The sequence below is a fragment of the Trachurus japonicus genome, chromosome 4 (assembly GCF_045865225.1).
Source record: "Trachurus japonicus isolate A0001 chromosome 4, Traja_1.0".
In the NCBI taxonomy this organism is placed as follows: Eukaryota; Metazoa; Chordata; class Actinopteri; order Carangiformes; family Carangidae; genus Trachurus; species Trachurus japonicus.
In genome coordinates, this window is record NC_140910.1 from 10,631,840 (window position 1) to 10,654,387 (window position 22,548).

General features: G+C 41.9%; 2 protein-coding genes across 3 annotated transcripts; one reads left to right on the forward strand and one right to left on the reverse strand.

Annotated features, from left to right (window-relative positions):
• Positions 1-739: 739 nt before the first annotated feature.
• Positions 740-13,523, forward strand: il12rb2 (interleukin 12 receptor, beta 2a). Its single transcript, XM_085773831.1, has 16 exons — positions 740-954; positions 1,281-1,399; positions 1,701-1,979; positions 2,681-2,804; positions 2,920-3,110; positions 3,700-3,842; positions 4,226-4,364; positions 6,203-6,267; positions 6,862-7,072; positions 7,835-8,017; positions 8,839-8,940; positions 9,093-9,239; positions 9,439-9,570; positions 11,385-11,481; positions 11,650-11,737; positions 11,822-13,523. The coding sequence occupies exons 2-16, from the start codon at positions 1,339-1,341 to the stop codon at positions 12,308-12,310; spliced, it is 2,451 nt and encodes an 816-aa protein (XP_085629957.1). The 5' UTR covers positions 740-954; positions 1,281-1,338; the 3' UTR covers positions 12,311-13,523.
• Positions 13,524-14,255: 732 nt separating this feature from the next.
• serbp1a (SERPINE1 mRNA binding protein 1a) lies at positions 14,256-20,949 on the reverse strand. 2 transcript variants are annotated; one of them, XM_085773835.1, is made up of 9 exons: positions 20,590-20,949; positions 18,869-19,055; positions 18,056-18,199; positions 17,852-17,920; positions 17,258-17,332; positions 16,901-17,069; positions 16,138-16,182; positions 15,805-16,023; positions 14,256-15,623 (listed from the first exon to the last, which is right to left on the reverse strand). In XM_085773835.1, the coding sequence occupies exons 1-9, from the start codon at positions 20,846-20,848 to the stop codon at positions 15,567-15,569; spliced, it is 1,224 nt and encodes a 407-aa protein (XP_085629961.1). In that variant the 5' UTR covers positions 20,849-20,949; the 3' UTR covers positions 14,256-15,566. The 2 variants fall into 2 exon arrangements, with proteins under 2 accessions (XP_085629961.1, XP_085629960.1); XM_085773834.1 differs by having other exon boundaries at positions 17,852-17,923.
• Positions 20,950-22,548: the final 1,599 nt, after the last annotated feature.

A 22,548-nucleotide genomic window follows, 5' to 3' on the forward strand; every position in this document is an offset into this window, starting at 1 on the left:
TTCCCTCCTGCAGATCATGGCTATAAGGTCATTATGTATATCTGCCCCTGAACCTGAAGTTCTGCTCACACAGTCACCACCTGCAGCTTAACACATTTTTTTAAGGACTTCCTGAGTCTTGTCTCACTTCCCCCTTCACCATCAAAATATGAGGAGGGTCACCCACATGTCGACACACTCAAGCGTCTCCAGGAACCTCTCTGTCTTTAAGCATCACTTTGCTAATGTTTATATGTTAAGAGCACAGTTGTTATTGTTATTATCATCATCAAATTGCTATTTTCTTTTGAAAATACTCTAATGTTGAGCCCTGTATTGCTGTATGATGTATGCCCTGAAGGTGAAATGTGGTGCACTTGCAGGGGAAATTCCCCCAATGCACCACATGTGGATCTGATTGAGGGAGTGACAGACATCTTTCTGTGTGGAAAATGTGATGATCAAAGTTTGTGAGCAGTTGTTGTCTTGTTGCAACTCTTTCTCTGACAAGTGCAGTAGGCTACACATCAAAGTTACCTCATCATGTAGTTCCTATCATCATACTCTACTGTTTATAGGATGGAAATACTAGTGAGGGTCAACAGTGCACAGGGGCAGCTTTTAAGCAGCTGTAGTTTCCTGGAAACCCAGGAATAATAAGTTTATAGCTCACTTTAATGGACATATTACATAATGGACATATTACATGTCAGCTGTGTGATTGTGCGTGTGTGTGTGTGTGTGTGGGTGGCTTCATTGATGAACCATGACTTGACTTGTGTAAAACAGTGTTAGTTCAGTCCAGAGGCGGAGCCAGCACGGGCGCTCTGCCACTTTGGCACAGGCGAGACGTGTCTATACACAGGTCAGGACGCACGACTCTAGTCTACACATAAACATGTTCAGAGTGACTTACGATGACGGGCAGAGCTTCAGGTGGCTCAGGAGGATTTGATATCGGGATGGGAGGTCTCGGTGAGTACCATGAGCTTTTATTTCCCTCAGTTTTCATTACTCGGTGTTGATTGAAAGCGGTTGCGGTTTATTTTTAATCCAGCGCTCCACATCTGTCCACTTATCTGATCTGCTTCAAATCAGTGATTTCATAATACTACTTACATGGGAATACAGTAATATAGTAATATAGAATAAGCAGGGAACAACATAAACGATGACTAAGAGATGAAGTTCTGAGTATTGTATTTATATAATAAGCCTGTCAAAAATGTATTTATTTCAAAGACACTACAGTGATCTAATGAATGTATGACCTTGTGCTTATTTTGAAATTAAATGAACAGCTTGTACTACAATGTAAGAGTCGTATAAGGAGACGGTTGCTGATGACTCGTGGCGACAATGTCCCAAACATGGTCCATCCTCACCACCGTAATGTTGCTGGCGGTGCAGCTTTGCATTGGTAAGCTCAGACGACTGTGTGGATACACGTCGCTGTCAGTTCACTTCACAATAAACATGCGTTTTATTGATTTATTTCCCTCTTTTAAATGAAAGTAAAATCAATTATTCTTGTAAAAATGTCCGTAAAAAGAATTAGTATAAAGCAAGTGTTCAGGTTCACATTTTCTCATGCTGCTACAAATTCTGCCAAAAAATTATTCATAATCTATTGCACTCATTTACCAAGCTTTAGCAGGTTTAAGACATGATGAGCATCCCACTGCGGCTTGTATAGTCTAAGTCACTCTTTGTGCCTTCAGGGGAGAAATCCTGTACCATCTGGTCCAGTGCTGGATCTGTGGTGCAGCGGGACTCCAGTTTTGCGGTCTACTGCACCTTTAACTGCAAGTGCAAGAGATACATGTTCAGTGACCATCCACCTACACCCCAGAGACACAAAGAGCTGAATTCTACAGTCATATATTTCAATGTGGTGAACATAACCAAGGACAGAACATACAGCTGCAACTGTGACTGCAGTTCAAGGCTTTGTAACTGTCCTGCGCAGGATCCCTGCGGACTGGACATCAGAACTGGATGTGAGTATGAAGTACAGGAGGAGTGAAGCCTTCTTCTCTGAAACTGTTTCCCCACTGCAAAGTTTGTTTATGCATAACGGATTTAACACTTATATTTCAACTGGGCTTTTAATGCATGAGTTACCACTTACCACACCCACAAGTTCAACATGAGCCAACAGCATTGACCCTAGATGTTTTACTTTACATTTAGACATTATGCTCTTGAAAAAACAAACAAACGTATGGACAGAAATCTTGTTTTCCAGCACATGGTGTCTTAGAAGTTTCATCTTAACTTTACAAACTATATAACTAACTTTACAGACTATGAAACTAAATGAAAAAAAAGAGAAAGAGAAAGAGGTGCTTCTGCTTTCTCTTCTTTATTTAAAGCATAAGCTGTTCACATGTTGGAGGCTGGCTGCAGCTAAGTGTTATAGCCACCTGTGACAAGTTGCATGGTCTGACCACAGAACCATTTCTAATTTGGGAGTGAAACAAGTTGGGTTGTTTCTGTTTTTGGTTTTTGACACACATGACATGTGCAGTCTTGGAACACGTACAGAAAATGATCAATTAGTAATAGACAATAGCTGCTAAAGACTGATGGTTGGTGATGGTTGATGATGGCTAATGCCAACGTTTTGGAATGAGAAAGTCGTATTCAAGCATCTTATTGTTGCACTCTTCTCAACCTCTTTGGCTGCTTTGTCCTCCAGACCCACCAGATCGCCCTACAGACATCTCATGCCGCTTTGAGGTCATGAATGACACGAGTGGAGTTGTGAGCTGCACTTGGGACCGGGGAAGGGAAACGTATCTCAGAGACACTTCAGTGCTGAGGTGAGTCTGAAAAACTTGACCTGACTTGAAATCTGCCTGCAAAAAAGCAAAGGAAAGACATCTCAGTTTCAAACGATCATGCTAACGCTGTCAAATGAAACTCTGTGTGTTTCAGTGTGAGAATTGAACCAAGAAATCACACCGATGGCCCAGATGTGCACAGCGTCCACACAGAGGGAAGTGATGCATCGTCAGTTAATATCACTCTGTCCAGAGATGTCAAGCACATCAATGTCTCGGTGGAAGTCAAAAATGACCTGGGCACCGAGGTGTCCCCCTCCATCCGCTACGCTCTCAGTGACATTGGTGAGACCCGTGAGCTTAGAATTATAAGGTTCTATCTCCATTTTTTTCAAAATTGAGTTTTTTGCATAATATCATCCATTAGTGGTTTGTTAATGCCTGTGTGGTGCTATTTTTAAATTTTCAACATTTCTTAATTAGTTATTCATAAAATAAAAAGATTCTATCAACCAAAACAAAAGCCGAGTTGGAACTTTGATGCTCAATATCTCGGAACTACCCAAAACGGAGATAGAACCCTATAATTCTAAGCTCTCATTTTGCAGAGCTCTGGGGACTTCAGTCTGCAAGCCGCTACTTTCACACATGTAACGACAGTTTCAAGTAATTTGTAAAGGCATGAAATGATGATGCCGTTTGCAGCGAAGTGTTTCATCCTTTTATCAACAACCATAAACTACGTAAATCTTCACTACAGTGGTTCTGGTTGTTTATCAGCTCTGTGCATTTTCCTTATAATTGATGTCGTGATGCACTGAAGTCTTATCATGTTTTGAGGTATAAAGAAAACATCAAAATCTGACCTTATTGTGTGAAAGCTGCTCAAGACCTTTGTTTCTAACCACTGTGGTGGTTGTGTTGATGTGAGCAGTGATGCCAACGCCTCCTGCCCTTGGGCAACCTGAGTGCACCTCTAGGAAATGCTTCATCAAAGTGCTGCAGCCTGTGAGGACTCAGCTCCTGGAAGTCCAGTACATCTCAGAAGAACAGACATGGACATCTTATCTACATCAAGTAAGGCATATCTTTGGACTGGTCCAGATTGTGGGAAGTTTAGCTGTGAGGCATGTTTATCTAAAAGCCTTCAAAGGCAGCACTGCATCATTAGACCTCACAGGTCTTCTGCTGATTCAGATCAAAAGTAGATATGAGTGTGAGGATGATTTAGTGTCAATAGAGGTGTTCATTTGATCTCTGGTCCTCTGTCAGATGCTGTTAAAAGATTATCATACAGTAAATGCCCTTGCAAAGCCCTTTGAGACAAACTGTTTGTAAAAACGGGCTATACAAATAAAATTGCCTTGCCTTGCCTAAATGTCACTTTAGGATAAAAGAGTGAGTTTACGTCAGTTACCAAAAAAAAGATGAAAAATACATGTCTTTTTTTTCACTTTCAGGGAGGGCATGCACCTCAGAACCTGTCCATCTCGTCTCTGGAGCCCTACACCTTATATTATTTCAGAGGTCGATCCAAATTCAGCACCGGCCTGTGGAGCCAGTGGAGCTCAAACGTTTCCCACTGGACTGAAGAGGAGGGTAAGTGGCTGAGTACAAACATGCAGCTCCTCAAACCGTTCAGAGAGCCTGACTGTGTGCGTGTATCTGCATGCACTGAGATGAGAGCACCACAGACTCTTATCTGAAGACAGAGATCTGAATAGATTATTTGTGGTTCTTTATCTATACAGTCTGTCAATGAATTAAAAGTTTCTTTTCGTTTGTGTTTTCTGATGCTGTTATCAGCTCACCATTGCGTGCATGAAGGATATTTAGAAGCCACTGAGACAGACAGGCCTCAGTGGGTTTTGGCCTGAAAGCAAAACCAGTCATTAGTGATAAGACAGAACTGCATGCAGTATGATAAAATGTAATTAAAATATTTTTCTAAACTAGTTGATTCATTTCAGTTGAACACCTGGCCACAGTGAAGAGAGCATGAGATGGTATAGAGGACAAGCACGTCATAGCCCACTGATGGTGTGAAGATACGTAGATGTAATCCACTATGAATGTGCAGATGTGCCACATAGTCAGTTCTGCATAAACAAATCAGCAGCAGAAACAAGAGCAGAGGTTAGGGTAGAAATAGAGACAGTTTTAGTCTTCGGTTAATGAACAAGAAGAATCATATCTTTGTCAATCCTCCTCATTTCCCAGGTCACCATCTTGTCTGATGGTTGAATCCAAAAGCAAAAGCAAAAAAAATTTCAAATCCACAGAGGTGATGAGGCAGCCAGTGGTTTCATGACAGGACAGTATGAAAGTCAACATAGCGATCTGAAACACAATGTAGGAAGCTCATCTGTAACAATGAACTGTTGCCTTTTCATGTGAAAATGGTAACATTTCACATAGAGGTGCAGTTGTGAGTCTGTATGCTGATTTTAATACTTTAATACATATTGTTGTGTTCTGCTGCAATGGGCAATTAGGTGCTTTCTTCAAACCTCTTTGAAACTAAACATATAGCCTTTAAGTGAACATCCTTCATCTTCATTTTGCCACAACTGGACAGGCATATTTGATGAAGGGGTCCCTAATGAGAATATAAGAATTTGGGAGGGGTTCATTTTATCGCTGTCTCAAGCAAGCTTCAATAATCAGTATTGCAATTTGGGGAAAAACAAAATCTATGTAACATCAATGTAAAGGTATCCAGTGTGTTATTATTGTTTATCTTCATTTGTATCTCAGTATTTGCATTCTGTATTCTCAGTATTGTATAAGCAGATTAATGCAGTAGTGCAAAGCTTTGAACTTCCCACATACTGTACACAAAGTGGGTAGGGTGGGGGCCTTTTCTACTCGACTGGGTTGTCACATGTCGTACATACATACATACATACATACATACATACATACATACATACATACATACATACATACATACATACATACATACATACATACATACAGCTGTCACCAGTGTCGGGTCAGTGAGGTTTTTTATGTAGCAGGTGTTACACACATTAAAGCATCAGCCAGTTTAGAAAAACCACTTTACACTTTTTACTTTTTTTTTAACAGCCGTTAGTTGGCAGTAAAAATTCAGTGAGTTTTTATATATATATATATATACACATACACATACACATACACACAGTATAATAACTCCTGTTCTATTTTTCTCAAGAAAAAACTGCTTTAAAGGAAGTACTCTCTTATTTGAGGTTTCATAAGAATTGTTACTCATTGCCATCAAGCTCGAGCTCACACAGGAAACTTTAACAGTGGATGTGTGTCATTATCAGAAGATTTCAAAGCAACACGCCATAGATTGATTCTGGCTGAAAGGAAGAAATCTATAAATAAATCTATCGACTGAATTCAAACACAACGCAGTGCAGTGACAGACTGATGTTTTGTTATTCTAGCTCCTGCAGAAGAGTTGGACGTGTGGTGCGCTCAATCAGCATCTGACTTGAGAGTTTACTGGAAGGTAAGTTTTAAATCATGTCAAAAAGTCCTTTTTTGTTTGTTTAGTTTAAACTGCTGAATGATGATGAGTGACAGTACTGTCAGCAGTCAGTCAGTCAAGCGTCCGCATGTGTTCCCTGTCCTCTTACCGTCTGTGTGGGTGGGTGACTTGTGTTGTAGCCATAGTAACACTTTCTGATCTTCCTGCTTCTCTACGGCGTTCTGTGCAACCTAAAGGTCAACCCTTGACCACTTCTGAGGTGACACCTTCACACGCACAAGTACACGCATACGCTCAAACATCCCCACCCTTCACCACACACACACATGCATGCACTCACACATTTATTCATTTTGTAATGTCACATGAACACAGTGAAAGATAAGTGAAACCTCACTGCAGACACCACAGTTTCAGTTTACAAGAAAAAAAGGAGCTGCACAGAAATGATGTGCCGTACACACTCATTTTGCAGTGTGTTGATTTTGAGCATCCTGTAAAGACAGTAATGCCACAAAAGCATTTTCCTCTCCCCTTCGCCAAAAGCAAATTTGGCACCAAACTCAATGGTTAACCTTTGGATTTTTTGTTTTGTTTCTTTGTTTGTTATTGCAGGAAGCCAGCATTTCCATGTCTAGAGGGAAGATCAAAGATTACCGAATCAGAGTTTATAGCCCAGACTCTGGGAAGGATGCTGTCGCTCACGTCAGTAGTGATGTCAGGAATTATACCGTCTCCAACTGTGCTAACTGCGAGGTGACACTGTGGGCTCGTAACTCCAAAGGGCTGTCCCCTCCTGCCACAATAACAGCAAGGCACACAATAGGTAAAAAAAAAAAAAAAAAAAAAGGGTAACACTTTACAATAAAGGTCCCTTAATTAACGTTAGTTAGTACATTATTAAGCATTAATATATAAACTAATGTGTTAATTAATGCTGAGTAATGCATACATAATGATAACTAATTACATTATTCAACTTTTATTATTACTTAATCATTTATTAGTAGTAAACATTAATTAACTGCTTACTAATAGGCAAGGCCGTTAATAATTCTAGGGGCCCAGCGCCCAGTAGGGCCCACAAAAAACCCCAGTAGTCTAATCTTTGTATGACTGAATTATTCTGCATAAGACCCTGACTAATACTCATTGTATTGCTGCATTAGCATCAAAACAAAGTAGGCTAAATAAAAAAATGATAATACATACGTAATCTAAGAAAAAAAGTGGAAAACTCAGGGGCCCACTTTAGTATTTTTCAGGGGCCCCAGAATTCCTAGTGACGACCCTGCTAATAGGCTTACTTTACTTTGTTTCCTAATCCTAAATAATACATAATAATGATTGTTAATAATCTGTAAACAGTTAATTAATGCTTAATAATGTACTAAGTAACGTTAATCAAGGGACCCTTATTGTAAAGTGTTACCAAAAAAAGAATAAATAAATAAACCTCAAATCAGTGAATGCTTGTTTTGTAAAATCTGACCTGTAACAAGCAGAATCCAGGATGGAGGTAGCGTTTGGTAGTGCCCGTGTTTCTTTCTTGTACTAAGTATTTATGTTCATGCTTCTCACTTTTTAGCCCAGTCCTCTCCGTACATGCATGTATCAGCAGCCAACCACAATGTCTCCATCTCCTGGGGAGAGGCTGGAACTGCAGCGCTACCTGCTGCGTACGTGGTGGAGTGGTACCCGGAGGGCCTCAAGATGGAGGAGCTCAGATGGATGAGACTGGACACAAGAGAAAACCATGCAGTCATCACAGGTGGGACCACTAGTAAATACAGGTGGAGGAGTGACACAAATAATGTTCTTCACTCCAGCCATGTTGGTGTTTTCTCAGTTTCTCGCAAGATGACGCAGCTGTTGTTCACCACTGTAGTATACTGTGCAGGAGACAATAATCAGGCCAGGGATGCACATAAAGGGATAGTTCACCCAAAATTTAAATTTCACTCATTGACTAAGAGCTGTGAGAATTTTCAGAGTCCTCCGTGCCTTCTCTGAGTTACGGGGGGGTCTGCATAGCAGTATTTGTCCATATAATGGTTGTCAATGGATACCAACTTTCTTCGTCCAAAAAGACACACCAAAAAACATCCAAATACCCCAATGCTGCTCGTCTGTAATGTCCCTCTTGTATTGAAGCCCCAACATGAGAAATTGTTCCGCCGGTGATTTGCACAGACACAGGAAGAGCAGTGAACTGAGACACTGGGAGCTTCTGCTACAAACAAGCTTAAAATATAGACTTATTTAATTTTTTTCAGAACAATTTCTCATGTCAGGGCTTCAATACAAGAGGGACATTACACACGAGCAGCATGGAGGTATTTGGATGTTTTTTGGTGTGTCTTTTTGGACGAAGAAAGTTGGTATCCATTGACAACCATTATATGGACAAATACTGCTGCGCGGACCCCCCCGTAACTCAGAGAAGGCACAGCTCTTAGTCGACATGAGTGTGAGTAGATAATGAGTGAAATTTGAATTTTGGGTGAACTATCCCTTTAAGTACCCCATCAGGTGACAGCTTCAGCTGTGCATAACATAACTCTATTACAACCACTGTTTGTGCTCCTGCAGATATCAAGCCGTTTGAGTGCTACGAGGTAGCAGTGTATGGAGTCTATAATGAGAGCTCAGTGACTCGGACCATGTTTACAGGTGTCAGTACTGTGGAGTCAGGTAAGATCGGAGAGGATTAACATTATTTTACTACTGTGTCATTTATAGAGCCATAATATGATATCATAATTGTAATACTTTGAGTATTAGAGCGTCTGAAATTCATTGTCCTTCATTGCGTGGTCTTTTGGGCTTCTGCTTGTTGGGTCTAGTGCCAGAAGCTGGCCCCGTTGCCCAGGAGGAGGTTTACAGGCAGAATGTCAAAGTAACATGGACGGAGCTTCCCAGGGGCCAGAGGAGGGGCTGCATCACCAAGTATACCGTCTATCTGCAGAACGCCGACGGACACCAGCAGCCTTGTAAGAACTATTTCATCTGTGATTGTCAGGCAGGGAGACAGCTGTCAGGAAAACTGGATTTTTATGTTGAGAACTGACTGGGCGGGGGTTTAAACTTTATTTTTATTTCACAAGGTAGAGATTAAAAAGAGCATTTTTTCAGCACCTCCCCTAATTTACCTTTGCTCCTCTGTTCTGTGTATGTGACTTTGTATTTCAGACTCTGTCCCTGCATCGAAGAGGACGTATGAGTTGACAGACCTGCCTCCAGCTGCCTACAGCCTCTGGGTGACGGCCTCCACTGCTGCAGGAGAGGGACCGGAGGGCCAGAAAATTAAGTTCTTCATCCAGGGTGAGCTTTGCCTTAAAAGAATGGGTAGATAATCTTTTTGGGTGGATGGGACAGTCATGGAGTCTCCTGGATAACTATTGGATCACTTTCCTCCAGTATAAGTTTTTATGTTTATAGTGAAAATGTAGTAATATTAGCTAGAGATGTACAGGTATGCTTAAATAAGGTACAGTATCTCACTAAAGTGAGTACACCCCTCACATATCAGCAGCCATTGCATTATATGTTCTTATGGGACAATACTATAGAAATGAAACTTGGATATACTTTAGAGTAGTCATTATACAGCTTGTATAGCAGTATAGATTTGCTATCCACTGAAAATAACTCATCATCCAGCTGTTATTGTCTAAATAGCTTGCAACGCAAGTGAGTACACCCCTAGCAGAGATGGACAGAGTACTCGACACCAGTACTTGAGTAAGAGTACAAATACTACTGGTCAAAATTTAGTCCGTTACAAGTAAAAGCAGTTCAGTCGACATGTTACTCAAGTAAGAGTAACAAAGTACTTGCTTTTAAAGGTACTTAAGTATCCAAAAGTACATGCTTTTAAATTTACTTTAAGTAAGAGTAAGAGTAAATTTCTCATTTTTCACATCAATGAATTACTATAATTTTTTCTAAATGAATTTAAGGATCTTTTAACTCTTGTTTCTGAGAATGAACTCTTTGAAACCACCTGCACTTTGCTTTAGGGTTAGGGTTTTCTTCTTTGACAAACACAGCTTGTCTTCAATAGCTTGTCTTCAATAGTACAAGTTGCCTTGGTATGAAATGTGCTATATAAATAAAGATGCCTTGCCTTGCCTTGCCTATTTTAGAAAAAAGAAAAAGAAAAAAAAGAGCAGACCTGAAAGTAACGAGTACTTTTCAGCCTTCCTAGAAATTAAGTAAAAATATTTGTCTTGGAAATGTATTCAAGTAAGAGTAATAAGTACCAAAGAAATCTAATACTCAAGTAAAGTACAAATCCTCTAGATATATACTTAAGTACAGTACTCAAGTAAATTTACTCTGTTACTGTCCACCACTGACCCCTAGTGGTACCTAAACATGTGGTTCAAGCATGCAAAGCCCCTGTCCTATTCATCATGTCCATGTTTTTGCCGGACCATACAAATTTGTGTATCATGGATTAGAGCTGATGAATTTAGTACGTTGTGTACAATTCTCTCATACTGGCCACTGGATGTTCAATATGGCGCTCATGGCAAAGAACTGAGAAATAGAGTTGTTGCCCTCCACCAAGACGGCCGAGGCTATAAGATTGGTACCACCTTGAAACTGAGCTACAGCACAGTGGCCAAGGTCATACAGTGCTTTTCCAAGACAGGTTCCAGTCAGAACAGGCCTCGCCAGGGTCGACCCAAGAAGGTGAGTCCTTGTGCTCTGCGTCAGACCCAGAAGTTGGCTTCAAAAAACAGAAGCATGAGTGCTGCGGGCATCGCTGCAGAGGCTGCAGAAGCAGGATGTCAGCCTGTCAGTGCGCTGATCATATGGCTGTGTGTTGAGTTATTTGCAGTGGATAGTGAATCTATACTGCTATACAGGCTGTACACTGACTATAAGTTCTATCCAAGTTTCATTTCTATAGTATTGTCCCTTGAGAAGATATAAACAAATGTTTGCTGAAATGTAAGGGCTGTACTCACTTTTGTGAGATTCTGTGTAGATAGACAGCATGTGTTTAAAATAATGTTAAGTTGCTTAAGTTCCTGAATGCCAAATGTTTTTTTTTCTGTTTGTCCCTTAACTGTCAAAGTGTACGCTACAAATTAACATAACTTCCTGTTTTCTGATCATGATTACAGAAGAAACTCCAGTGTGGCTCTTGGTGGTGTGTTGCGTTGCCTTCGTGATCGTGGTGGTTTTTCTGTGTCTGTGCCAGTGTCCAGCGGTAAAGCAGAAGTGCGTGAGCAACATCAACCTCCTTATCTGTTATCATTTACTCTTCTGCAGAAAAACACACCACTACTAAAAGAACAATGATTTTGCAAAAAAAAAAAAAAACAATTATCATGTTGAGAAAACAAGTTTCCAGATTGTTCAGCAGTTTTCTCCGTCCCCCTACCTCAGGTTCTGGATGTTTTTCCAGTGCCTCATGCTCGATGTTGTGCCAGATCCTGCAAACAGCAAATGGGCAAAGGAGTGTACGCAGGAGAAGGTATTTATGTGCAAGTGAATTCAAATCGAAGGCACACTGCAGCTCATTGTTCCCAGTATGAGCCTGTAATCTGCTCCCGAACAGGGCAAGATGAACCTCCAGCTGCAGCTGAGTAACTCCACTGTGATGGAGGAGGAAGAGGAGCCCATCCTGGTGGACGTGGAGGAGCTGCCCAAGCAGAGCGGTGGCGTCTTCACGTCTAAACACGTCTTCTCGCAACTCCGTCCCCAGCTCGGCCCTGGCCCAGAGACCGGACCGGCCACACAGCTGTATCCTCTGACCACGTACATCAAGAGCTTCTCCCACGACTCGGACAGCTCCGACCACACGCAGACCTCCCTGGACACCAACACCACCGTCGACTACATCTCATCACACGGGATGGGAGTCATGGAGGAGGACGATCTGGAGGAGGAGCAAGAAGAAGAAGAGGAGGAGGAGGAGCACCAAGGGGAAATGCTGGGATTCTTCCCCAGTCAAAACATCTTCCTGGACACGCTGGACTTTGGGGGAAAGTTGACTCTGGATGCCGTCAAAATTGATTTCTGCAGTGACTTCTTTCAGGACAGCTAGCGTCGACCTGAGGCAGAGACCTTTGATGGGACGAGGTTTGACGATTTCAAGAGGAGGAACTGATGAAAGGAGCAAAAGACCCTGAGTTTTTTTTTATATAACACGCTGAACTACCTCTTTGCTTCCAACTGAACTGTTACAGAAACAACTGGTGACGCAATGATCATTTTTGACTCCAGTGTACTTTTTTTTTTTTTCATTCAATTGCATTACCAGTTTTCTCTCTATAATGGCTATAGACACACTAATACCATGACCACAATGAACACAGCACGGGCTGCTTGGAGTACATCACATATCCACATTTCTGCCTGAACCGAGGTATTTGTGTTGTCAGCACTGGTTGATATTTTTCACAGCTCACATTTGGACTTGTTATGGAGGGAAAAGCACAGATGTTATTCACTTAAATCTCACAATGTCGCGACAGTGAGCCAGCATGCACAATACCATCCACTTCTCTGTGTAGTTTTGAAATTACTTTTATATAAGAGTCTTAGAAGTTATAAGACGTCAGTGAGACTTCAGGGCAGTATGGATGCTTGGTTGTGCAAAGTCCAAGGAGATGGAGCAAAGAATATAACAACAAGATTTTATTTATTTAAAGTACTCATACATGAATGAAATATCATTACCTCAACTCTGTGACTCAGTGATCTTTTAAATGGCTTCTGTCATATCAGCAAGGCTTTTGTCAGCTGGAAGTGGGCAGTGTTTCAGCTTGAAAAAAACAAATGGATGTTAATCAGGACGCTGAAACTGATGCTGCTAAATGGAATTCAGCCACTATTCATTTTATTGTTATTATAATATTCACCTCTTGTGCTTTTCCTACTGCGACACGTCAAAATGTTCTCTGTCACGACTTGAAACATGCTCACTGAGTGTGACCATCCTGTATATTAGCTGTGCTTTAAAATCTCTATGCTACCTCAATTTTAGCTCATCTAAATCATTAGAAATCTGAATCGTGTCCTTCAGCGTGTTTGCATATTGGTAATACTATACAGATACAGAACCAGTGTTGTTGCTGAAGAGCAAAATCAAAATTAATTAATTGTAACAATCTGCAAAGTTTTAAAGGCCTTTAGATCTTTTTGGTAAAAGGAAATGTTTTGAATGATTACAGCCATGTTCGCAGCTCGGACAGTGAAGTGTGGTATATGCCAGCAAGTGCAAATTTCCACTCAAAACAAAGAGCAGCTGAAGATCAACAGCAATGTTGCTCATATTATAACAAGTGCTGCTGAACTGCTGAATAAGTTGATATTTGTATCTAATGATGATAAGTTAAAGGATCATCAGATATTAAAATCCATCCTAACACATGAATGTGTGCACCACCTTATAGCAAATCAGACAGTTGTGAGCACAGTGCACTGCAACACTAAACTGTCAACCTCATGGTGTCGCTAGAGTCAATAGGATTCATGCCTGTGTAGGTGAGCTGACCACCAACGTCCCTATTCATGTCACCAACATGACCAAAAGTGGTGTCTGAAATTGTTTGCGTAGTGCACCCTATTGTGCGATCTTATTTGGGAGAATATTATTTGTCTGTAGTTCCATCAATGAAAATAAATGATTTTGTTCCAGCACTAACATCTGTACAGAACTGAAGTCTTGTTTCAGGCCTCTGTGTCTCTTTCTCTCATACAGACTTATGGTTTGAAACAGTGAATTGATTGCAAGGGTGGTTTAGAGTTTTATGAGTGTTGGCAGCAGGTTATGCCCAAACTATTCAAACCTTGTTAAAGTAAAACAGCCTGGGCTGTGACCGGGCTCTCTCACACCAGTCTTCATGAGGATCAAGTACAACGGTCACTTACAGTAGAGATCATAGACAAGAAGACATGGTTGAAGGCATAAGCAACACAAAGTTGAGCTAGACAGAAGTAAAATCATTTTCCCTTTGGGCAGGATAAAAAAGGTGACAACGCAAAAGATTTATCGACCATCTTTATTTACCGACAGAGGTCTCTAATAGCAGGGCTAGAATTCACACATTTGTAGAGCACTTCAGTTGTTCCACACAATGAACGACTGTATTTCTTTCAGAGCAATTATGCAGTGGTGCCACTGTGGAAGCTACAGGGCAAGTCAACAGTGGAGGAAAATACCAGCACAGAACAAACAGCAGAACCAAACTGACGCTGGGCTGAGTTTACATGTGTGGAAGGATGCTCGAGTGGAGTGTGTAAACAGTCGGGAGAGGGTCCGAGGGGGCGGGCCAGGGCCTCAACACCATACACCACCTCTCCCCATCACTCTTTGCAGTAAAAACAAAGGCTTTGATTGCACATGGTGAGTTATCAGAGATGAAATGAGCAAGGAGGAAGAGACATTAGATGGTGAACAGCACCCCGAATGCAAGTACATCAGAAGACATGGAGTAACTTCCAGCTTCAAATAAATCCACGGGACAAATGTGGCAGGATCGATGCAAATTAAAGAGAGTAATCACCAATGCGTTCCTCCAAAATGACCTAATGTTCCTCCTTCAAAATATTTCAGTACAAAATAACCTTAATACAGATTTAGGTGCCATTTCATCAATGCATTCAAATGTAGACAGCAGTGCTTGACCAGAGATCAAGGGGTGTCCTATTTGCACCATGTGAAATACAGTCTCTGAAAGAATTTATGAAAATAGTCAAGATTTACAGGCCGAAGATCATAGAAGAATAGACCTCCTGTATAAAATATAAAACAATACCCCAGTGCTAAAGAAAAAAAAAATCCATAAATCTCAATGAGTGAAGCTGTAACTTCATCTGAAATACCTGGTGTGGCAAAGCTTATGAGCTTGGGTTGGAGCTCTGCAGTGCCTATTGTAAAGCAAGCAAGCAATGGCACACACCAAGCTAAAGATATTCTTCTTATGCTTATATTTCGAAATGCATATTTTCAAGCAGCAATTACAAAAATTTATCAATGGACAATGCATAACCTCTGAAAAAAATACTGTATGAAAACATCCCTGCTACTTTGTTTCCAAGTACAAAACCTCTACCAATAAGTTGCTCCAGAGTAGCAAGAAGTCCTTTTCTTTTTTTTTTCTTTTTTTTCTTACTTTCTGTTTTTTTTCCATCTTTGTTTTCTTTTTATTGGATAAAACTCAGTCCTCACATTGAGTGCCATAGTTAATGACAGTCTTCTCCATCATTTCACTTTGCTGAAGGATCCAGGAACATGCAAGCCTCGTAGTGGAGGTGCTCAGGAGGCTCCTGTAGGCCTGAGGGTCGGCAGCCAGGGCTTAGGCCAGGGCTGGGAAGGCCTCTGGGTCGTCCACGTTGGGCACAGACGCAGATGACTGCAGGGAAAAGTCGTCATTAAGTAGCAGCTCAAAGATTCAAATGGTTGATTTGTTATGTTCACACAAAAAGGGAAACAGAGGGCATCAGAATGTAAATCAAGTAAATCCACAAACTCTTTAATTCTAGTAATTGTTCTGGCCCCGTTTCACAGATACTAGGCTTCATAACATTATCTACCTTGTCGGGTCTTCCGCCAGTGCGGACCGGCCTAGTGGCTTCACCGCCACCGGCACCGGCACCGGGACCGCCACCGCCAGCGGCTCCGCGGCCACGACCACCGCGGCCACCACGTGGTCCTCCGCGTCCACGGCCTGGACGGGCCATATCTCCAAAGTTGATCTCCAGCTGGGACGTAATGTCATTGGCTGGCTTCCGGAAGTGGTGCTCATCGTCTCCCTGACGCACAGAAACGGGAAATTAAATACCAGTTATGATTTTGTACACTTGCAGTTTTGTTTTTGTGAGTATGGGTTGATGTCAGATAATGTACAACAGTGATCAAGATTTTACCTTGGGCTCTTCAACCTCAGGATCAATCAGATCGTCTTTCTTGACCTGTGAAAGACATTTTTTTATAGAGTGAGAAAGATACATAATGTTTCAAATGACAATCTTTGAGGAGAAACATTTTAATGCAGGACAAAAAAACATCATGTTCTGCGTTTCTTGACTGTAAAGTCAGTATTGCAACATTACAGTCATACAGGCTTGAGACCTCATTTAACTTGTACTGTTCTACATCTAATAAAAAAAATTTAAAAAAGTGTTTTCTGCACAGTCTCACTGGGCACATATCTGCTCATGTTTCTTTTGCTTTACTCTATTTTATTTGTTGCTTTCTAAATTATTGTAAATTGCATTACATATATTCACATTGACATAAGGCAGCATCAGCTTCCACATTATCAGTGGTTGTAGAGAGTCTGGGACTTATAGTATTCAGGGGTTTTCTACGTTTATTTGGTATCAAACTCAAATCAGTTCACAGGAAACTGGTGAATCACTTTTTTAAAGTGTGCATGATCTCCCTGCTGGAGGAAGAGGGCCTTCTAGATAAAGTGAAGGGGTTTCCCTCACTAGACAGAGTGGGTGGTTGTTCATTGCCTATTAGTATGTGTGTTATTTTACTGCTTTAAAAGGAAATAAATGTGGCATTGACAATAATAACTTGTTTTTTCACAAGTTATTAGCCCCTAGGTTCTATTAAGACTGGAAAGGTTTTTACATTTTTTATAACTTGGCCATCACCAGAGTGCATCTGATTCTGACTTACCTCTGCCTTGGACTTGTGCAGCACGAATCCTTTGTTCCAATCAGCTCCCTCGTTGGCTTTACGGATGTTGAACTCCACCTTGGCCCGTTCCTTGTCCTGCATGGCCTTCCACTCATCCAGAGTCATCTCCTTGGGGCCTTCCTCCTTCACTTCCTCTACCTCATTCTCCCTTTTAACAAACACAGCGACAAAGAGTTGAGTGTTGCTGTTGGCCTTGACAATGATTTTAACTTACATCTTAATACAAATTCTGGTTGATTTGATTTGAACACAATACTGTAGGCTACAGAACCAAAGACCACAAAAACAAAAACATCTGTCCTCTTAAGTCCTGACAAGATTCATAGAAGAACATACTTGTTCTCAGAGTCAGCGGGTGGATGCTCCTCTCCTTCAGGGGTCTCTTCAGTGTTGTTTGATTGGTCAAGCTCACTATGAAGAGAGAAACAAATCATGGTCAGATTAACACATTCACCAAAACATAAGGCTCACTATAAACAACCAGGAAATTAGAAGGTGAAGTTTGGCTTTTGTTGCTGCTTTAATTTGTCCATTATGCACATGGTGTCTACATTCTGGTGGAGGGAGACTAGCGCTCAAATCAGGGTCAAAGATATTGCACAAAGACCCAGAAAAGAGTAACACATTATGCTGATAGTTTGATTTAGTGCAAAGCTTTTGTATCAGACTGTTTAAGCCAGGTGTATGCAGCATACTGAATATTTTGTTTATTTCTGTTATTTTACTCAGACTTTTTGCCAGAGTGCTGCACAGGGATCACATGCAAGTTGGAGTTAATTAACAGAAAAGGAACTGATGAAATCTAAAGACAACCACACCCATCTTATCCAGACTATCTCCAAATGTGACTTCAACAGCCGTCAAACCAAACGTTACCCAACCACAAGGGTATCATATTAAATTTTTCATTTTGCATACATTGGAACTTACTTAAGCTCATCCTTGACGGTGCCCCAGTTGTGAGATCCACTTCCACCACGTTTCTCCTCACCTTTCAGACTACTGAAACAACATTTGCTTTAGCCAGGATCATGACACATACACTGCATTTAAATACACACAACGGTCTTTAAGCAGACCCTGTATAAGTTATCATTTTATACAAGGATAACATTTAGAAATGAAAGTACTTACGATCGGTCACTGCCACTGTGTCTATCAAATTCACGTTTTCCTCGGGAATCAAAGCCATCGCTGCGACCCATGCCGCGTCCTCTGCCCCCACGGCCGCCGCCTCTGGGACCGCCGCGTCCTCTCATCGGCCTGTCACCAATGGGTCTAGAAGAACAGACAAAGAGTATTATTCACCTTTGCCTGTGAGGAGTTCAAAATTAAGGCAGGGCCATCTACTGGCTTTAATTTTAGTGACTACTACTTGTTTGTTTTCAAGCACATCAAATCTGGAACAAAGGAGATGTAGTACACTTTGGTACAAGGTGTAAAAAACACAGCCTGAAAGCTGTTGGCTACCAGCCAGAATGAAGATGGGTGTGGTGCGTATCCCACCCATTTCAGAGGTATGAAAAACCAAAATCTTATCAGTTGAAAATGTGAATCCTCACATTAACTTGAATGGTCCCAATGGAAGAAAACTGTGTCATTTAGTCTTGAACTCATAGAAATCATAGATAAATTAGCCAAATTAGCTAAATTGGCGAATGACAATCAAGATTTATATTTGGATTTATTTCATGTGGTATCATTTTTTTCACAGCTGTTGAGATAAATGTGCCTCCAGCAGTTTAGGCAAAACTAAGCCTTATCATTGCAAACAACGCCTTTAACAGATGCTGTGCTGACCCACACCCCACAGGGAGAGCTTCTTTTGCCTCATGTGGAGCAAGAAAACGCCCTGCAAAAGTTATGATGGTAGTGGGCTCACTTTAACCTTCTTTCAATTATGATTAAAGTTCAATTAACACCTGCTGATCGGAAATTAAAACTCACTTCTCCACTGAGAATTCGCCACCCTCAGGCTTGTCACCGGCATCACCAGCAGGCCTCTCGAAGCGGCGAGGTGGCCGCCGGTCGGCAGGTCGTCTGTCTGTTGGGGGGCGCCCGTCTCCCTGGCCGCCCTGGGGTCTGGGGCCATCACCACCTTCTGGCTTGCGGCCCATTCTCCTCATGCCAGGACCTACAATTGACCACAACAGGAGGATTAGAGGACCAACAGCATTAATAGATCAGGGCGCACTGCTGAGCACCAACACACAAGAAGGATGGGAGGGCGATTGTTCTGTTGAACTGGAGCAAATAATTTCAATTAATGTGGAGAATCAAAGACATTCAACTGGTATAGCCCTTTATTAAATACTCTGCAACGCTCCTCTGTCTGCAATTTAATCATAATAAACATGGTGGAAAAGTCAACAAAATGCACAAACAATCATGTGGAACAAACTTTGTAAAAAAAAAAAAAAAAAAGTATGTGATTAAACTTTGGGTTTGAGAGTCTGTGGGATAATTGATCAATTCCCATTTTGATGGTGTGATTTCCAATCTTCTCAATCAGTCACCCTGTGGATTAATTTAAAACCTCCATAGTCTTTAACCCTTCGAGGCACATGGTTGACCACGTCTGGCCCAGTCCCACCCATTGACCAAATCACCAGTTACTAAAATAGACACAGTCCAAGACATAGCAGCAGCTGGGTGCACCACAGTCGCCGCACCTGTCTCATCTTCTCCCAAGCAAACAGCTATGAGCCCAGTTGGCAGCCTGACATGATGATAATGGCCAACTAACTGCCTGCGACTAGGTATCCATCTCACTTCCTGACACTACACGTTTCACTTCTGCTTGTAGTAATTTATAGTCTTACAAAGTTTAGGTGAGGATAAATACATCGCAACGTCAGCATATAAACATCGGCTTATTTTGCACAGACAACGTGATGTTTTACAGGATATAACACTTTTAGGGAGACGGTATCTGGTTGATACTAGAGCGGAAGAAGTGAAGGCGGACGGGCAGGTCGACCGCATGCACCGAACATGTATTGTGCGCCAATGGGAAGTGGCAGTTTGGAGGCTGTGCTTTAACACGCCCCGCACGGCAACCACGAGGTTCATCTCCATGAGAGCGCTGCAGCTCCTAATGTCCGTGACAAATCCACCTCCACATCGCCCACGATTAAAACTCAACCACTGACTTTTTACACTTGTTTAATCACCACGTTGATTTTGCATCTGTCGGGCCTCGCTAAATACTAATTAAATTTAAAACTGTAATAAAAAATATTAGTACAAACTGCTCTGTTTCGGCCTATTCGGGTCTAAATGTGAGCAACAAGTGGCCCCACGGAGGGTCACAGTGTGACAGGAGTCACATCTGAGCTCTTCACGGCCACTCTCTCTCTGTGGTCAACCAGGCTCGCGGGTCCCACCTGCTCAACAAGGCCGATGGGGAACCAGCCAAAACAAGCTGGCCTGCAAACTGTTTATCACCGAAAGGCTGAAGCGGCACAGCTCCCACCGACAAACACGCGTGTTCAGGTGTCACGGAGCCGTTGACGACAGCATATTGGGACACAAAAGACACACCACGCGGACCTCATGTCACGGGAGCTTATGAACCGTTGCTAGCTAGTGAGCGGCGAATTAGCCTGTTAGCTCAAAACCTTCAGGAGCTGCTTGACTAAAAACCACAAAACAGAAAAACATATTACCATCTTTTTTGAGTGGGACGGGTGCCTGGGTCTCCTCTTTCTTATCGGTCAGTGGGACCTTTCTGTCTTTTTGGGACTCCTTTTTCGGCTGCTTGGCAGCCTGGGCTGCAGTCTTGGCGGCACCAGGAGCAGCAGCCTCCTTCTTCTTCTTAACTTCGGCCTGCTTCAGCAGCTCAAAGGGATCCGACTCGTCGTCAAATAACTGGTCGAACCGATTGGTTATGGCACAGCCAAAACCTTCTTGCATTTGTCCGGGCATGATGGCGCCCCTTCAGCAGGATTTTCCTCCGATTCTACGAGGCTTGGTGCGAGCACTTCGCTAGATGAAGCCACAAGATGGCTGGGAAAAGGACCTTCTTCTCTTCCGGCGCGATAGACATCCGGGACCTCGGAGCTGGCGCGGGTGGGGCGTGTAGTTCTTTTAAAATCGTTAGCAGTTGACTTAAACAGAGCGCACGTTAATGGAAAAACTACACTACCCACAATGCTGTTCTCGCCAGTGTTGCCAGCCCCTGTGAAGCCAAGCATGGGAGCTCTCGTACACAGTCTTGTTTTGACTCCTCGGTAAAACTTCCCTAGACCTGCAGCCTGCTGCTGCACAACGTTAAATCAGATTTACAGGTCAAACAGGGCTCAAACACCCCGTCACCCCCCGATATATCTATCCCCCATTCATGTCTTTATAAACCTGTATGGCAGCAGGTGCTTCTGTTTTGCCATTTATATTTACCCCCACACACAGGCTATGTCGCGTTAGAAAACAAAATGGGTTGTATAGCCTAAATGTTGCATTTAGAACGTAGTGTCAAAAATCTTGAGCGAAGTTCCTCGCAGTGAACAAAGTGTCCTGACATTTAAATGTGGTTCAGAACAAGTATTCACACTGCTGAGCCCCAGGCTCTTTTTACCCTGCCTGCATGTGGGGCTAGTAGTGTAAACAGGCTGAGCATGTCACAGTAGCATGTAGATATGGAGTTAGCACCACTCCCTGGTGTAATAAAACCTGATCCTGAGTGTGGTTCTGTGGATAAGGGTAAAAACACGACGAGAGGGGCATATTTAGGTCATCTCTAGCATTTTCCATTTCTGGCACAGTGCCTTTAACACCAGGCAGAGGGAGGCAAGCTGACAACCTAGTTAGTTTGTAGCAGTTTGTTTACATAGGCTACATTTGTAACATTGTGAATTCTGATTGAGATAGGAGGCAGCATGATGGCTGTTATGTTTTCACTTAGGTTATATGTGACTATGATATGTGGTTATGAATAAGTTGGTTTGTTTATTAGACACACGTCTGAGGCAGGCTATGTGAAAGATGTTGACACAAACAACAAAAATATCTATGAAATCTTGAGGAAGTTGATGCAGTGTAGCTATAGCCGACAAAGTATTTGTAGTGGGTGATTAGATGACTGATAAAGTCAGTTGTGAAACACAGCTGACTTTATTTGGCATCTTATTGAAAGACAGAAAGGAAACACATTCTTGAAAGTCTGAGAATTATAGCCTACAGTGCAATTCACTTTTACCTACCAAACCTCTGTCTATTAGCATAGTGCAACTTGAAAATTTAGCATCACTATAAACATTTTAAAGGAGGTCAAAAACAATATTAAGTCTACTGATATCTCATTTAAGAATTTATGAGCATCCAAAGGTTTTACTGCAACTTTCACACAAGATAGGCCTATTGACTTTTATTGTGAATCTTGATGTTTTATTATGGCCCAAGCCATCAGGGTTTGTCTTTTTAAAATGTGGTCTAGCATTCAATATGAATCCCCAGAGGAAGGCACTCTGAATGTCTCATTGATCATTGATGGTATTTTGGGAGTTGTGGTGGGTGCTGGTGTTTGACCTTAAAAGGAAAGTCAAACACTGCCAGCTGATGGACTTGTGTGACCTTTGTCTTTGTCAGGGAGGCAAACTGACACAAAGCACATAGCACCTGTTTAATTA

Bases quoted from the DNA above. Each gene is read 5' to 3' on its own strand.
- il12rb2 (XM_085773831.1), top strand. From the start codon at position 1,339: ATGTCCCAAACATGGTCCATCCTCACCACCGTAATGTTGCTGGCGGTG. The intron at 2,805-2,919 runs GTGAGTCTGAAA...TGTGTGTTTCAG, and splicing joins AGAGACACTTCAGTGCTGAG to TGTGAGAATTGAACCAAGAA. The intron at 8,018-8,838 runs GTGGGACCACTA...GTGCTCCTGCAG, and splicing joins AAACCATGCAGTCATCACAG to ATATCAAGCCGTTTGAGTGC.
- serbp1a (XM_085773834.1), bottom strand. From the start codon at position 20,848: ATGCCCGGACAAATGCAAGAAGGTTTTGGCTGTGCCATAACCAATCGG. The intron at 16,183-16,900 runs GTAAGTCAGAAT...TGTCTTTCACAG, and splicing joins TGCACAAGTCCAAGGCAGAG to GTCAAGAAAGACGATCTGAT. The intron at 16,024-16,137 runs GTAAAATCTTGA...TCTGTGCGTCAG, and splicing joins CTGAGGTTGAAGAGCCCAAG to GGAGACGATGAGCACCACTT.